The sequence below is a fragment of the Hemicordylus capensis genome, chromosome 3, assembly GCF_027244095.1.
Source record: "Hemicordylus capensis ecotype Gifberg chromosome 3, rHemCap1.1.pri, whole genome shotgun sequence".
In the NCBI taxonomy this organism is placed as follows: domain Eukaryota; kingdom Metazoa; phylum Chordata; class Lepidosauria; order Squamata; family Cordylidae; genus Hemicordylus; species Hemicordylus capensis.
This window is the reverse complement of record NC_069659.1, coordinates 359,435,087-359,453,422: the sequence shown is the minus strand read 5'-3', so window position 1 is coordinate 359,453,422 and position 18,336 is coordinate 359,435,087. Positions and strand designations below refer to the sequence as shown.

At 42.4% G+C, this 18,336-nt stretch overlaps 1 protein-coding gene across 1 annotated transcript in view; it reads right to left on the bottom strand.

The window, feature by feature from the left end:
- Nucleotides 1-18,336, bottom strand: part of LOC128348776 (melanotransferrin-like) — a 59,194-nt gene that overhangs the window by 686 nt on the left and 40,172 nt on the right. Inside the window, exon 14 of the mRNA XM_053304421.1 lies at nt 3,520-3,715. Coding sequence (XP_053160396.1) covers nt 3,520-3,715 — 196 coding nt within the window. The remainder of the gene's footprint in view (nt 1-3,519; nt 3,716-18,336) is intronic.

Below are 18,336 nucleotides of genomic sequence, written 5' to 3'. Positions count from 1 at the left end.
TCTGCCTTCAGTCAGCAGCTTTCTCTAGCTTCTTTGGGGTCTTAAAGCAACTTGTAGCAAGGTTTCAAAAGTATTTCCCTGTTGCTAGTTTTCTCCAGTTTCTGGTGAAGTGCTTGATTTAACTTTATAGTGAAAGGAAAGCAGCCTGATTCCGCTGACTCTCTGTGAATTTGCATCCTTTGCAGGCATTTGCCCTAATACCACCTCTCTTCTAAACTGAAACATCTTACCTAGTCCATGCAGCTTTTCCTCAGACCATGGTTGCAAGTCCTTTACTCATTCCCCTCCACATCCTCTCCAACCTGTCCGTAGGTTGGTTTAAAATGCAGAGACTGAACAGGAGACCAAACTCCAACAACGTCCCAACTGCCCAGGTCAACTGATGAGGTTTCCCCACATGTGGCTTTAAGGAGGAGGAACCATTTGCTCTGTTCCTCCTCCCTCCTTTAATGACAGTGGGAGATGTCCACAATGTCCTGCCATGTGGGATTCTCACTTACAGACAAAACCCCTTAACTGTAAAAGGTCCCTTTTGCCCCTAGTATTACTTTCTCCATAATGAATTTTTAACCTGGGCCTTAAGATCTCCTTCGGAGGCCCTCCTCTGGATGCCCCTTCCAAACGAGGTGAGGCAATTGGCTACTAGGGACAGGGCCTTTTCGGTGGCTGCACCCTGTTTATGGAAGAGCTTCTCCAGTGAGGTTCACCTGGCTTCATCACTTTGTTCTTTTAGATGCCAGGTGAAGACATTTTTGTTCACTCAGGCCCTTTAAATTTTAAATTTTAACTGATTTTTTAAAAGTGTCTTTTAAATATTGTATTGTACTGTATTTTGTTAAAAAACCAACAACAACAAAACAACCCTCCTTTTTGGTCTGTTATGATTTAATCTGTTTTTATCTTGTGTTCTAATGTGTATTGTAAGCCGATAAAGAGAACAATTTGTTATGGGGCGGCTAACAAATAAAGTTCTTTTTTATTATTTCTTGTTTACACAGTCAGACAAGTGTTATTGATTGCTTTGTTTTATCCAGACACCGAGTCCTTCCCAAGGACCTGGGATGGCTGAATTTTATTATCAATATTGTTGTTATTATTACAGATATCGTCACAAAATATAGGCTGTTCCCAGTAAAGTTGCTTTTTGTAGTTGGCTGATGGTGATTTCTGTGGCCCCGATGGTGCTGAGGTGCTCTTCAAGGTGTTTTGGAATTGCACCCAGGGCGCCAAAGACCACTGGGATGATTTGGGTCTTTTTCTGCCACAGCCTTTCCATTTCCATTTGTAGATCTTTGTATTTTGTTTTTTTCCATTTCTATTTCCCCCCCTTTTATTCTGCTATCACCTGCTATCATAAACTGCTATGTCGATTATTTGAACTTGCTTTTCTTTCTTCTCGACTACAGTGATATCCGGTGTATGGTGTAGGGATGTGCACGGAACCACAGAGCTGCAGTCTGACGCCAGGGGGGTGGCTCTTTAAGGGTGGGGGAGGGTGCACTTATCCCTCCTGCCATTTCCCCCCCCCCCGGCACTCCATTTATTTTCCAAAATCCATGGGGCAGCAGCGTACCTCCCTGCCGCCCGTTCCCCTGTTGTTGGCCGGAAATGAAGTGTAGTCTGAGCGTGCACCTGCTGTCACACATGTGCCCACCACACACGTCGAGTGCATGACATGCGTGCATGATGGGCACTTGCACCAGCAGGCACGTGCACAGACTATACTTCCTCATTTCTAGCCAAGAACAGGGGAAGGGGCGGCAGGGAGGTACGCTGGCACCCCATGGATTTTGGAAAATAAACGGAGTGCTGGCGGGGGGAAAGCAGTGTAAGGGGTAAGTGCACACTCCCCCACCCTTGAGCCACCCTCCCCTCAGCGTCGGATCGGCAGAACCATCAGTTCTTCGAAACGGTTCGGAGGCCCATAAAGGGCTTCCAGACTGGTTCCGTGCACATCCCTAGTATTGTGTGGCAGATGTTTGTCTGTTTGTAGTCGAAAGTCCCAAAATATTTTTGCATCTTCATTGTCTACAACTTTTTCAATTTTATGGTCCCACCAATTTTTGGCTGCAGGTAGCTTGTATTTTTTGCAGGTGTTCTAGTTTATCATCCCTGCTACCTTGTCATGCCTTTGTTTGTAGTCAATCTGTGCGATCTTTTTACAACAGCTGATTAGGTGGTCCACTGTTTCATCTGCTTCTTTACATAGGCATTTATTATTTTATTATTATTTTTGTTTACAGTCAGGTGTTATTGACTGGTTTGTTTTATCCAGACATCGAGTCCTTCCCAAGGACCTGGGGTGGCTGAATTTTAGTATCAATGTTGTTGCTGTTATTATTATAGATATCGTCGCAGAATATAGGCTGTTACCAGTAAAGTTGCTTTTTGTAATTGACTGGTGGTGATTTCTGTTGTTGTTAGGTATCATTCTGTGGGAATGGAATTAGTTGCCAGTTGGATACTTATAAAGTGCAATGTTAGTTTCAGTTCTATAGACTCCATGTGTGTATTCTAATTGATCTGGGACTTCGGTTCACTGCTCTAAGAACACAGGAAGCTGCTTCATATTGAGTCAGACCATTGGTCCATCTAGCTCAGTATTGTCTTCACAAACTGGCAGCAGCTAGCGATGGCCAGTTCAACGGCGGGGGTGTGTGTTACCTTTAAGGAGCAGGGAGGGTGCTCTTCACCACCACCACCACCCCGCCACGTTTCCCCCACTGACACTGTCCTTAAAAACAGTCCCACGGGGTGGCAGTGTATCTGCTTGTGGCCCCGCTGCACGTTGGACTGGAAGTCAGACCGCGACGTGCACATGCGCACCAGGCACTTCCGATTCGATGCACACTGGGGTGGCAAGGAGATATGCTGCCGGCCCGCAGGACCATTTTTAAGGACAGCGCCAGTGGGGAAATACAGCAGGGGTGGGTGTAAGATCACTCTCCCTGCTCCTTAAAGGTAAACCCCCTGCCATCGAACCAGCTGAATTGCCAGACCTTTGAATTGGTTTGAAAGTTTAGAGTGCTTGGTGGCAGCAGTAAACTACCAGAACCTCTGTTTACCAGAGTCTTCTTTGGGGGCTTTATGGAAAGTTAAAGATTTAAAACAACCAGGCAGCTTCTCAGAGCAGTGACTCAGCTGATAAAAGAGTCTCCCTCGTGAACTAGCTGACTGAGAATGCTAGTATGAACTGGCCAGTCAGGTAATCGTCTACCTGGCTGAATCAGGGGAATCCATTACATATACATACACATGCACACACACAAAATAATAATGCAATCTACTGAATGAACTGCAGAAGAGTTCTAGATACAGCTGAGGTTCAGCCAGTCTGCCGTCACTTTCTTTACAGAGATCTGCAATGTATGTGATAATCAACCTTGTTACTATTTGGTTTGTAACATGTTTAATTATCTGCATGATCCTAACTTTCTGCATGGTAGACTTGATGACCATCACAGAAAGCCTAAACTTCTAACCATTAGAGCAAGGAGAGGACTAGAAGGAATCACATACCTGCTCCCGAGCACTGCAGAGACTGTAGGCCTTCAAGGGACTCCAGAAATGCCTGACCCAGCCAGGATGCAAATGTTGTTCTCCCTTCAACAGGCATAATTGCAATAGCAGAATCCCTGAAGATTAAATCTTGCCCTTCGAAATCCGTAGAACTGAACATTTCAAATCCATTGCTGTTGCCCTTTCCAAAGAAATCCTGAAATCCAAACAGAGATTTTCTGTCACACAAGGTAGCACCTTGCATCTAGGAAGTGTCTAGCCATTCTCCTGGACGAAAGGGGATGGCTCACATGTTCCCATGGCTACCAGATTTCATATTTGCCTACCCGCCTTTGAACTTCCCAGAGGCATCTGTTTTACTTCTGTGGGAAATGGGATCCTGGACGCGATCCAGGTCTGACCCAGCAGGACTTTGCTGCTGCTCTTATGTGGCAGCGTTCCTGTCCTACACCACCCACCCAGTGGGCCATTTGTTTATTCCATTTCTATACCACCCTTCCTAAAGTGGCTCAGGGCGGTTTACATTAAAATCCAAAACCACATAATAAAACAAAATTTTTAAAACGTTCAAACCAGATTAAAACTCAATATCATTAAAAGCCAGGCTAAAAAGATAGTTTTTCAAGGCCCTCCTGAAGGCCTCCAAGGAACATAATCCTCCTATTTCCATGGGGAGCGCATTCCACAACCAGGGATGACAACTGAGAAGGTCCGATCCCAGGTCGCCACCAGATGAACTGGTGCCAGCTGAAGATAGACCCCTCCTGATGATCTCAATGAGTGGTAGGGATCTTGGAGAGAAAGATGCTCTCTCAGGTAACTTGAACCTAAGCCATTCAGGGCTTTAAAGATAATAGCCAGTACTTTGCCTGGAAACATATCAGCAGCCAGTTCAACTGTTTAAAGTAAAGGTAAAGTGTGCCATCAAGTCAATTTTGACTCCCGGCACCCACAGAGCCCTGTGGTTGTCTTTGGTAGAATACAGGAGGGGTTTACTATTGCCTCCTGCTGCGCAGTATGAGATGATGGCTTTCAGCATCTTCCTATATCACTGTTGCCCGATATGGTATCATCGGGGATTTGAACCGGCAACCTTCTGCTTGTTAGTCAAGCATTTCCCCGCTACACCACTTAAGGTGATTCAACTGTTTAAGAACAGGCATAATGTGGTATCTCCGGGATACCCCAGAGACCAATTTGGCTGCCGCATTTTGAACTATGTACAAAAGCAGCCCTATATAGAGCATATTTCAGGAGTCCAACCTAGAGGTTGCTTTCTGGTGTGCCACTGTTTTCAGGTAATTCCCCTCAAGGAACAGGTCAAGTTGTCAAATCAATTGCAGCTGGTAAAAAGCACTCCAGGCCACAGCCTTAGCCTGAGGCACCAGGATGAGACCCGAGTTCAAGAGCACTCCCAAGCTATAAACCCTTTTTTTCTAGGGGATTGTAACCTCATCAATGGGAAGTTCTATCCCGTCTTGCAAATTATAACCCCCAACAATGAGCAACTCCATCTTATTTGGATTCAGCTTCAGTTTTTTATCCCTCATCCAGCCCATTACTGTCTGTAGGCCGGCATCTAAGGGGCTAATGCCATTTCCTAATATTGACAACAAGAATATTAATATTAATCAGCATATTGATAACATCCAGCACCAAATTTCCTGATGACTTCACCCAGCAGTTCCATGTAGATGTTAAAAAGCATTGGTGACAGAATGGAGCCCTGAGGGACTCCATATAGTAGCTTCCATTTTGAAGAGCAACTGTCACCAAGTGCCACCATCTGAAATCTACTCCTGTGTAGGAGTGGAACCACTGTAAAACAGTGTCTCCTATCCCCAACTCCCTCAGGCAATCCAGAAGGATAGGATACCATGGTCAATGGTATCAAAAGCTGCTGAGAGACCCAAATGAACAAGCAGAGTCACACTCCCTCTGTCAATTTCCTGGCAGTCATTTATTTATTTATTTATTTATTCGAGACATTTAATAGACCGCCCATTCCAAAGACTCCGGGTGGTGCACAACAAGATGCAAACAGGCAACATTAAAAATTACATTCTAAATTAAAAACTAAAATAACTACCAAAGAACAGAAAAATAAACGACAGGGCAAAAGCCTGGCAAAAAAGAAAAGTCTTCAATAGCGATTTGAAGATTGGTAAAGAAGGTGCTAGCTGGATCTGTAGGGGGAGAGAGTTCCAAAGGAGAGGGGCAGCAACCGAAGAAGCCCTATCATGGGTCCTAGAGCCCTGAACATCTCAGAAATCAGGGACCAACAGAAGGGCCATCTGAGTTGATCTAACCAGACAGGATGTAACTGGATGGGAGAGGCAGGTCTGTAGGTAGACAGGCGCCAGCCCCCGCAAGGCTTTGAAGGTCAGAACCAGGACCTTAAATTGAGCTCGGAAGCAAATAGGCAACCAGTGCAATGACTGCAGGGGAGGTGTTACCCTGTCAGATTTTCTGGCACCCATGAGGAGGCGAGCTGCTGCATTCTGGACCCGCTGCAGCTTCCCGATTGTCCTCCAAGGTAGCCCTAGATAGAGAGCGTTACAATAGTCTAAGTGGGAGATAACAAGGGCATGGGTCACTGTCATTAATGCCTGCTGGTCAAGGTAAGGGCGTAATTGGCAAACCAGATGAAGCTGGGCAAAAGCACTTCTGTCTGGCCGCAGCCTCCACCTGCTGTTCAAGAAGGAGGCGCGAGTCCAAAAGGACCCCCAAATCCCAAACAAGCTCCTTTGGGGGCAGCGCCACCCCATCTAAAACAAGGTTCACATCCAGCTGTTGGCCGGTACGAGGGCTGAATAAAAGTCGTTCAGTCTTAGTGGGATTCAGTTTGAGCTTGTTTTGATTCATCCAGACATTAACAGCTTCCAGGCATCGAGTAAGAACAGAAACAGCATCCCCAGAATGGTCTGGGATGGCGATATACAGCTGAGTATCATCAGCATATTGATGAAATCTCACCCCAAACTGGGAGATGACCTGACCCAGTGGCTTCATATAGATGTTAAAAGGGACAGGGGCAAGAACTGAACCCTGGGGAACTCCATAAAGGAGTGGCCATGGGTCAGAGCACCTGTTCTCAATGCATACCGACTGGACACGCCTGCTAAGGTAAGAACAGAACCACTGTAAGATAGTGCCCCCAATACCCAACCCACGCAGGTGGTTGAGAAGGATAGCATGGATAGTGTCAAAAGCTGCTGAGAGATCTAAAAGGACCAAGAGAGGGACACTACCCTCGTCAAGGTCCCGAAGAAGGTCATCTACCAGAGCGACCAGTGCTGTCTCTGTGCTATGCCGAGGCCTGAAGCCCGACTGATAAGAATTAAGATAACTAGTTTCTTCTAAGACCCTCTCGAGCTGGGCACATACAACCCTCTCTAACACCTTTGCTAAAAAAAGGGAGGTTGGAGATCGGCCTATAGTTGTCAAGGACCTCAGGGTCCAGGGAGGGTTTCTTCAAGTGAAGGTGAACTATCGCCTCTTTAAGGGCTGCTGGCACGAAACCCTCACATAACGAGGAGTTAACCAACTCCCGTAGCCAAGAATTAACATTCCTGCCAGCTGTTCTAACCAGCCAGGAGGGGCAAGGGTCCAAGTAACATGTTGCCGCACCCATACCCGAAAGAATTGTGTCTGTGTCCTCGACCAACTCAAAGGTGTCCCATGTCCTCACAAGGCAGAGTCTCCTCTATCTGCTCTGATCCTATAGAAGTAGAGTTCAACTCTAGCTGAAGGCGGGTGACTTTATCAGCAAAGAATTGAGCAAATTGATCACAGCGGCCAGATTGAACATCTACCAGATCCACTTTCCTAAGAAGGGAGCGGGTAATCTGGAATAAGGCCACTGGACGAGAGTCAGCTGATGCGATAAGAGCAGAGAAATAGTGAGATTTCACTTCCGGTTGGACTGCTAATGAGGCTGCATGCTTCCTGACAGGGGAGACAGAGGAGGAGTTATTTTGGGGTTTTTTGAGTCTTCACACACACCCCTCACCACCTCCTCACCACCCCCTCACCACCCTGGATTAAAGGGTTGGATTAAGATTGACCACTGTATCCCCTTGAGCCTGCTCCTTATCTCAAGGCTGCGCTGGAAAGTACAGCTTTGATTTAAGTCGAGCGGTGGGGGCTGGGATTCATCGGTTACACTCCTTCATCGGAGTGTATCTACACTCCTTCATCGGAAATCCAGTGGACAGAAGCCGGTCTGGTGTCCAATCTCTTTCGGTTTGGATTATAATTAATGGTTGAAGTTCAAGAAGCTCACCTCTCAGCGTGATTAGTGATAAATTGCTGGAATTCTACCTGCTTTTGCTGCAAAGATTGGAAAGATCACAAGCCGATGCTGTGAAGTTGTCGTAAGTCTGCCAACTATAAATTAAGGATGGGTATTCAATCTGTGTACTAAATGCTGGAATTTAAAAATTGAACTGATGGCTAAAAGTTCCAAAACTTAAAAAAGCAAAGCAGTTGGAATTATTATTTTTTTCCAATACCTTTTGAGAGAGTTTAACTCAACGAATAACTGATTTGCTGTTTGCTGTTGAATATGTATATTATGAAGCGCACCAATTAGAGCAAGAAGGCGGATTATTGAACCGTGGGGAAAATTTAACTGGTGGTGATAAGATAGAAAGGTTGCGGTCACTAACTGAGTTTATTTGGAAAATAATTGCAGGCCTCTACTTTCCTGGACAACAAGGAGGCTGAATCTTGCTGTAAGAGCTGTGTTGCTGGAGGAGTTGTAAATAATGCAAAAGGCAAAGCAGCAGAACCAAACACAAACTAGGAGACTTTCTGTTCCAAACCCAGGCCTGGGTGAAGGGAAAATGTCTTCAGAGTTAAATGAGACACTAGTTGCTATGAAACAGTTACTAGAAGCTAATACTGGCACCCTCCAACAAGTATGTCAGGATATACAAACACTTAATAAGAGAACATCAAATATTGAGGAGACAGTGAAAAAATTGGCAGAAGACAACAAAGAATTTAAAACAAGGGTGGAAAGCCTGGAGCAAGATGTGAGATTACTAAGAGATGATAGGGAAAAATTATTAGATCAGATGGCTTTGTTGGAACTGAGGCAAAAAGAGCGTTTCCTGAGGTTTAGAGGAATCCCAGAAAAAACTGGTTAAGATATCAAAAAAGTGCTTTGGGAGGAACTCACACTACTTTTGGGAATTTCAAGTGAAGACATGGAACAACAGATAGATGCAGTTCTCCGTGTGAATTCTGAATATGCCACAAGAAACAAATTATTTAGGGATTGCATGGTTCAATTCAACTCCAAATCAATTACAGAGCAGATACTGCAAGCGCATTTTGTCAAAGCCCTTACCATAGAAGCTCAACAGATAAAAGTTCTGAAAGAAATACCATCCAGGATTTTAAGGAAACGTAAGGATTACAAATTTTTAACAGATGCTTTAAACGCCAATGGAATACGTTTTAGATGGGAAATACCTGAAGGGGTCTCCTTTTTTTACAAGGGGAAGAGGAATAGATTCACAGAGCTCCTCAAAGCACAAGAATTTTGGCGGAAATACAAAAAAACTTTAACCTCTGAGCACCCAGTGCCTTCAACACATAATTCTAACTAGCCAAAATGGATTATAAAATAGCTTCATGGAACGTGAATGGGTTAAATAGCAAAACCAAAAGGCTAAAAGTTTTTCATTTTCTTAAAAAACGAAGCTTGGACATTGTATGCTTACAAGAGACACATATTAGAAAAAAAGATAGAAAATATTTGGTTAATAAGGCCTTGGGACAAGAATTCGTTTCCTCTGATAAGGGAAAAAAAAAAAAAAGAGGGGTAGTGTTTTATGTGAAACAACAATTTGAGCCCAAGTTGATTTTTAAAGATGAAGAAGGCAGGGTGCTAGCTTTGGAAATCTTAGTTTCCGGAATCAAAACGGTGATAATTGGAGTTTATGCACCCAATGAAAAAAAAGTAGAATTTTATAAATATTTAGAACAGAAGATGGCTGAGGTATCGAATGTTAATTTAGTTTTGCTGGGAGATTTTAATGGGGTTGTTTCTACATCCTTGGATAGAAAATCTGATACGTCTGAAAGGAATCTGCAAGGCAGGCTACCTAAAGTTTTTTATTTTATTTAGTAGAACATATGGATCTCTACGACTTGTGGAGAATCAAAAACTCAAATGCAAAGGAGTATACTTATTTCTCTGAAAGATACAAATCTCATTCAAGGATAGATATGGTCTGGACATCTAAATCTATTACACCATGTATGAAAAGAATGGATATCTTGCCCAGAACCTTTTCAGATCATAATGCAATTTGCTTTACATGGAAGAAGAAGGGAACGGTTTCCTTTCGCTGGAGACTCAATGAATACTTGCTGAAAAAAGCGGAAGTTGTGGAGAAAGCCAAAAGGAAGTTAAAGGACTATTTTGAACTGAATTTAAACCAAGGAATGGACAATAAGATAGTTTGGGATGCAGGAAAAGCGGTTATGAGAGGTTTTTGTATACAACAAAATACATATTTTAAAAAACAAAGGGGACTGAAAAAAGAGGGATTATTGATGGAGATTTCTAAAAAAGAAAGAGAACTTCTATGGTCTAAGGACAAAAAGAAGATTACTCAAGCCATTAAAGTGCTTCAGCAGCAGCTCTCTATGTTACTATTAAATGAAGTTGAACGGAACTTAAAATATGCAAAGCAAAAGTCATTTGAATTTGCAAACAAACCAGGCAAGTTGCTGGCTTGGAACATTTGAAGTGAGAAAAAGAATAAGTACATATCCAAGATATCAACAAAAAATTGGCTTTTCTATGACAAAAGGGAAATAAAAAGGGAATTTTTTAGATATTATTCTGAATTATATAAAGGAAATAAAGTAGAAGATATAAAAATAGACAAATTTCTCAAGGCACAAAATATTCCAAAACTTTCTAAGGACCATATAGAAATTATGAATGCACCAATATTAATAATGGAAATAACAGAAGTAATAAGTCAAAGCAAAGCTAATAAGGCGCCAGGGCCCGATGGGCTACTAGCTTCGTACTACAAATCTTTTAAAGATCAAATATTACAGCCTTTGCAATGGATGATGAATAATATTTTGCAAAGAGGAATTATGCCGGAGTCTTGGAAGTATGCTAATTTTGCAGTAATTCCAAAACCGGATCAAGATTTAACGCAAGTCAAGAACTACAGGCCAATCTCACTCTTAAATAATGATTATAAACTTTTTGCTGCCATTTTGGCAAGGAGAATGAAGGTTGTATTAAGACTTTTTATTCACGAAGATCAAGCAGGGTTTTTGCCAAAATGGCAATTAAGAGATAATGTGAGAACAGTTCTGAGTGTATTGGAGTATTATGAAAAACACAATGATAAACAGATAGCTATGATCTTTCTGGATGCAGAGAAAGCATTTGACAATGTCTCCTGGCAGTTTATGTGGAGGCTATTGGATGTAATGGGAGCTGGTAATAATTTTATTAGGGCTATCAAGACAATATATTCGGAGCAATATGCTAAAATTATTACAAATGGGGAATTATCAGATAATTGTAAAATACAAAAAGGAACTAGACAAGGCTGTCCACTTTCCCCATTACTTTTTATATTAGTACTGGAAGTGCTTTGCAGAAATATTAGAGAAGATGATCAAATACAAGGCCCGAAAGTTGGGAAACAAGAGTATAAACCTAGAGCCTTTGCGGATGATGTGGTGTTTTTTCTAGAAAATCCATTAGAGAAGATCGGAAGACTTTTTCAAAAAATACAACAATTTTGCCAATTGGCCGGGTTTTATATAAATAAGACTAAAACCAAGGTGTTGACAAAAAATATGGACCAGAAATCTAATGATAGATTTTTTTGAAATAAGTGAACTGAAAGTGGAGAAGAAAATTAAATATTTGGGCATCTGGTTGACAAACAAAAACTCTTTGTTGTTTTCAAATAATTATATCAAAATATGGAATACAGTAAAAACTGACTTGCAAAGATGGACTAGAATGAATTTATCTTTAATGGGAAGAATTTCAGTTATGAAGATGAATGTTTTACCTAAAATGCTGTTTCTTTTTCAGACTGTTCCTATAATTAACACCTTAACTTGTTTCAAGCAATGGCAAAAGGACATAACCAAATTTGTTTGGCAAGGGAAAAGACCAAGAATTAAATTTAAAAATTTAACAGATCCTAAAGAAAGAGGTGGTCTTACCCTGCCAGATTTAAGGTTGTGTTTTGATGCTTTTTGTTTGACGTGGTTAAAAGAATGGATAACATTAAGAAATCCCAGAATACTTGATCTGGAAGGATTCGATAGAAGGTTTGGATAGCATTCATATCTGTGGTATGATAAAAGTAAAGTGCATAAAGATTTTCTTAATCATTATGTAAGAAGGAGTCTAATGAGAGTGTGGGTAAAATATGAAAAATTGTTGGAATCTAAAACTCCATTATGGCTGTCCCGGATTGAAGCTTTATCATGTAAAGAGGTAAATATGCAACCTGAATGGGGTACCTACAGGGATTTGTTATGTTTCTAAGAACAGGGCTGTAAATTAAAAAATCTAATTGAAGTACAACATTTGGTTAGTAACTGGTTTCAGTACCATCAGTTAAATGAAATCTATAAGAAGGATCTTAAAGTTGGATTTGAGGGTCAAATGTCGAGATTTGAGAAGGAGCTGTGTGAAAATGACAAAAAATTAGTTTCTAAGATGTATAAGCTGTTGCTTTTGGAGGAGACAAGAGATGAAGTGGTTAAAATGACTATGATAAAATGGGCTCAAGATGTGGGTCATAATATAGATATGGCAGCTTGGGAAAAATTATGGGAAATGGATTTAAAGTTCACTGCATGTTATACTTTAAAAGAATATTATTACAAGATGATGAACAGGTGGTATTTGACACCAAAAAAATTACCATTAATGTATAAAAATGTTCCAAACAAATGTTGGAAATGTGGACATTGTGAAGGAACTTTTTTTCATATGGGGTGGTCTTGTGGGAAGGCAAAGGCCTTTTGGGATATGATATATTATAAGTTGAAGAAAAATTTTTAAATGACATTTCCTAAGAGGCCAGAATCCTTCCTGCTGGGAATAACGCAAGGAGAGTTTTCCAGAAGAAACTTAACATTTTTAATGTATGCAACCACAGCGGCCAGAATAGTATATGCGCAGAAATGGAAGGACAATGAAATGCCCTCAAAAGAATATTGGTTGATAAAAAATTTGGAATATGCTGAGATGGCAAAACTTGCAGTATTGATAAGGGATGAAAACTTGGAATGTTTTAAAGAAGATTGGAAACCATTCTTACTATACTTCAAGAACTATTTTTCTAATATCGACTTTTCAGCAGGGTTTGAAATTTAGTAATAATAGCAGGTTGGGTAGAGTAAAATCGAGTTTGCAATGTGTAGGATATATGTTTTGAATTACTATAGCAATGGTTGACATATAGTTAATGAATCGTGCTGATTGGTGAGCGGGAAGTCAATATTTACTTAATTAGATGTAATGGGATTGTTAAGAGATTGTAAAAACCAATAAAATTTTAGAAAGAGAGCGAGAGAGAGATAGTGAGATTTTGCCGCTCTTATCGTCCCAGAATATTCCTGAATATAAGCAAGTAATCGCATTCGGTCAACTTTGGCACCAGTTTTCTTCCAACGACTTTCCAAGCATCTTTTGGTTTGCTTCATCTCCCTAAGCTCCCGAGAAAACCAAGGGAAAACCACACACCTTAAGAGGGCACTTGGGAGCTATTTCATCTAATGCTTTTGTGGCCTCGATGTTCAAAGATTCCACTAGCTGGGTCGGAGAAACACCCACCAGATTGTAAGGAATGTCCCCAAGAGCCTCCTGGAATCTGACAGGATCCATAAGGCACCTGGGGTGGACCATCCATGTTGTAATGCTGTCCCGGTGGAGACAGAAGGCTGCTACAATCTGCATATTAACCAGAAAATGATCAAACCATGGCAGGGGAGAGATGGCAATGTCTCCCATGACCAGATCCACCTGCCACTACTCCGATAGATAAACCAAGTCCAAGGTATGTCCACCCATATGAGTTGGGCCCGAAATGAGCTGGGATAAGCCCATAGAGCTCATGACTCCAGGACCATCAAACCCCCTTCAGAAGCCAAAAGATTGAAATCACCCAGAACCATAAGTCTAGGGGTCATAATCACCAGCCCTGATACCAAATCAAGGAGCTCAGAAAGGGCAACAGTTGGACAACGAGGAGGTCGATAAACCAGCAGAAGCCCAAGTTTGTCACGTTGACCCAGACTTACAGAAAGACATTCACATCCTGTCACCTGTGGGGTGGGGCCCCTGATCAACATAAGATCTTCTTTAAAAATCACCGCAACCCCGCCCCCCCCACCCGACCATGTCCTCGGGGATGATGAAACACAGAGAAGCCAGGTGGACACATCTCAGTGAGGGAAACACCCCCATCCGGATCTAACCAGCTTTCAGTGATGCAAGCCAAATCTGCCTGTTCATCATCATCTATCAGTCCGACCAAGGCTGTCTCAACCCCATAGGCCCACCCTAAAGTCAGTTTGAAATGGGTCTAGGTAGATAATTAGTTTCTTCCAAGACCACTTGCAGCTGGTTAGCCACCACCCTCTCATCTTACCCAACCATAGGAGGTTGGAGACTGGCCTATAATTATCCATCACCAGGGGAGCCAAAGGGGTCTAGCCACCAAACATAATGGCATCCTGCCCTCCCTCAGTGACATATTAATGATATCAAGCAGGCCAGCTTCAACAACCTCCCTCCAAGATGAAATCAGCCATGTTAGGCAAGGGTCCAAAGAACAGGTGGTAAGTCGTACTGCCCCAAGCAGCTTGCCCACATCCTCAGGAGTCACAAACTGAAACTGATCCAATCTAATCTCTCAAAGGGATTGCCAGACACCCCGCTAATTGGTCCTGCAGAAATTTTGGGAGTGCAGATAAGCCTGAAAGTGAGAAATTTAATCTACAAAGAATTCATTGAATGCGTCACAGTGAGATGTTGTTATGGAAACAGATTTGAAACAGATGGGACTTGAGTTAAACCCCTAACAACCCGGAACTGCTCTGCTGAACGAGAACTTGCAGGCGCAGTACACACACAGAATAAAATCGCTTCCTTTCTGCAAGTATTGCCGCTGCATAGGCCTTCAAATGGGCTCTATGCTGTGTCTTCTTGAATTCAAGATGAGTCCTCCTATATTTGTGCTCCAGTCATCTACCTTGGTGCTTCAGCTCCCACAGCTCTTCTGTATAACATGGAGCTAATTTTGAAGCAGGTTGGAGAAGACGCTTAGGAGTGACTATCTCTACTGCCCTGGTAAGTTCTCTGTTCTATGTATCCACCAGGCATCAACCAGAATCACTGGCAGAACCAACTCCAAGACCCTCCAAGACCCTTGGAATCCTACTGGAGCCAGCAGCCTTCTTGGGTGGACCATTAGGAGACATTCTAATAGTCAGCCAGCCAGACACCCCTGGGAAGTTTGCAAGCAGAGCAAAGTGGAGACTGCCTTCTTTGTCAGACACCATGATGGCACTCCAGACATGAGCATAATGCCCCTTGGCTTCTTGCATGAATGTCCTCCAAAAATCATCTTGGATCTTGTCTTAAGCAGAAACTTGTGCACAAGACCTTCAAGAGAGGTGCATGGAAATTAAAGCTTATGACCTCAGTATGTAATTAAAAAACATAGGCTCCTGAGCCCTTTGTACTGCCAGGTCATGCCCTTCACATGCTGCAATCAGGACATGACTTGCTTTGATGCGAGTGACATTACTCAATATCTTGTTCCTGCTTAACAAGAACTAATTACACCTTGCAATTCTGCTCTGTGCAGCTCCATTTTATCAATTGTTTTCTCCGTTTCTTTTCTTTGAATTAAAGTTTGCCTACACATGCCCTGCAAACTAGGCAGTCATCTTTCAAAGTGGTGATTCTCTTATATTTAGCAGGGGGAGAGCAACTGGCCCTAACCAACCCCAGCACAACATCCCTCCAGTGGCTGTTGCTGATGTCTCTCCTGTTTTTCTTCTAAGACTGTGAGCCTTTGGGGCAAGGAGCCATTTTAGTAGTAGTATTAGTAGTAGTGTAGCGGATTACAGCCTTTGTCTCAGAGGAAGCTCCTGTGAGGGAAAGAAATGCTGAATCATCCCTGCTGAGCTGCCTGGCCAGGCTTCTCCTAAAACTATCCTGTATTATTGGTAGGTTCAAAATGCTGCCACCACTACCACTTTTGTCTACAGAAACTCTCTGGGCTTGGGGTGGGATAACCCAGTAAAAAATCTTAATTTGGCTCTTGGACAAGTACAAAAATCTTCCACGTGCAAGCCTACACGTGGTGAGAAAACTGATAGTTGCTGACCGTTTGAGGACATGTTTGCACCAGAGAAATCCCCCTTTAGCCCTGCTTTTCCTGAGTTAAAAACCAACTTGGAGAGGCTTGCAAAAAGAAAAGAACTAAAAACCCCAGTTTTATTCAGTTACAACAAACTGCTTATGGCTGAGGCTTTCTCAGCTTTAAATACAGTTAAGAACACTTAGTAGGATTACAAAAATAGGTTGTCTTAATGCACACTTAAAAGTTTATAGAGGCTTTTGCAATGCCCTCGGTTTATTGGTCCTAGGCTAGTGTTTCTTATTTCAATTACATTGCAAGTAAACTGTAATAGAACAATATGCAGAATATGCAGAGCACACACCCCAAAGAAATATAACTTTCTAACAAAGTCTGACTAAACAAACTTTTCCCGAAGCCCAAGCCCTGGCTCCTTGCCTTGAACTCACAAAACTCCTGATGAGAATTCAAGTTTCCTACTCTCCAGTCCTTCAAGGCTCTGCAGAGTTATTCTGCAGCCTTCCTCCATTTATCCTCCTGTGCACCTCCAGCCTAGCTTCTTCCAACAAAGAATTCCCTTCTTCCTGCCAACAGGGCTCTAGGTCCCACCCATCTGGTGCGCTGATTAGCTGAGCCCTTGAGTTCACCAGCCTGTCAGTCAAGACAAGGTTCATTCCCAGTTAACTCTTTAGAGGGAGGGGAGCCTGGTCACTACACCCCCCTCCTTAAATTGAGACTGGTGGCTGGAAACGGGAGTTGACAGCTCCTGTCTCAAAAGGGTTGGGAACACAAAGCTTAATTTCCTACTTACTTTCTAAATACAAAATGGTAATACATTGTTTTAAAATGTATTTTAATTGTTTTTAAATAGTTTTAATCATTTTTGAATTGTTTTTATATTGTTTTTAGCATTGTTTGAATTGTTTTGTCTTTTAAAAAAGTTGTTGTACACCACCCAGAGCCTCTGGATGGGGCAGTTTATAAATGTAATAAAAAATAAATAAATAATAGATAGATAGATAGATAGATAGATAGATAGATAGATAGATAGATAGATAAACAATTGTAGTGATCAGACACCGCTCCCATAAAGAGTTAACCAGAAGTGAACCCTGTCCTGACTGATAGGGCTGTTCTCAGGGTGAACTCCAGGGCTCAGCCAATTAGCATACCAGGTGGGTGGGACCCAGAGAGCCATTGGAAGGAAAGAGAGTTTCTTTGTTAGAAGGAGCTGGCTAGAGGAGCAGAGGAGGACATGTGGCCATGAGCTACAGGAAAATGCCTCTGCAAGTCCTGGGAAGCCAAGAGGGCAAGATACTTGAATCCTCTCCTGGAGTTTGGGTGAGTTCAAGGCAATGAAGCCCGGGCTTTTGGCTTCAGGAAATTTGATTGATTGATTAAGTGCCATTATGTTGGTGTCAACTCTTAGCGACCACATAGATAGATTCTCTCCAGAATAGACACATCACGGCATCTAAATATCCTTCCAAGGCCTTCATTGCAACCCTACCAAGTGCTAGTCTGCGGCGTATTTCTTGACTGCTGGATCGTTCACTGTTGATGGTTGATCCTAAAAGGCAGAAGCTATCCACCACTTCAGTGTCTTCATTATCAATGCTGAGGCTGTTTTCTGTACCTGTTGTCATTAGTTTAGTCTTCTTTACATTTAGTCATAGTCCCATTTTTTCACTATGCTCCTTGACTTTCATTACTAGATGTTTAGTCTAGGGAAAGGTTCGTTCAGACAGATTTCGCATTAGACTTTCTGTTTCATTTGTGTGTGCTTTATATATCCCTAATACTGGTCTGTTATTGTTTATCTGCAACGTAACTAACCTAAGAAACACTAGCCTTCGCCCATCCAGCCAGGGCGTTGCAGAAGACTCTATAAGCTTTCAAAGGTGCTTTTGTATTTTCCTACAGACCTGTTCCTTCCAACTGGGTAACCACAATTTTAAAAGTGTGCCGCCCTACCATCATTCTTGGTGCTTTTTGAAGTAATCTTGTAACCTACTGAGTATTTTTACTTGTAACTAAAAGCTGAGAAAGCCTCAGACAGAAGCAGTCTGTGGCATTTGAATAAAACCCTTTTTGTTCTTTGCATTTGACAAGCTTCTCCGAGTGGGTTTTTAACTTATGGAAGGTGGGGGGAGGGTTCCCCCCCCTCTGGTGCAAACACACCTCAATCGGTCAATGGCTATCAGTTTTCTCCCCACATGTAGGCTTGCACGTGGAAGGTCTTTTTTTGTACTTTTCAAATAGCAAAAGAAAGAGAGTTTCCCCTGGGATTCCCACCCCAAGCCCAGGGAGGGTCAAGCTCTGTAACAGAAAGGGGTGGTGGTGGCAGCCATTTTTGAACCTACAAAGAATCCCAGGAAAGCTTTAAGAGTAGCCTTTACCAGAAATCTTTTCAGGGATGAGTCAGCATTTC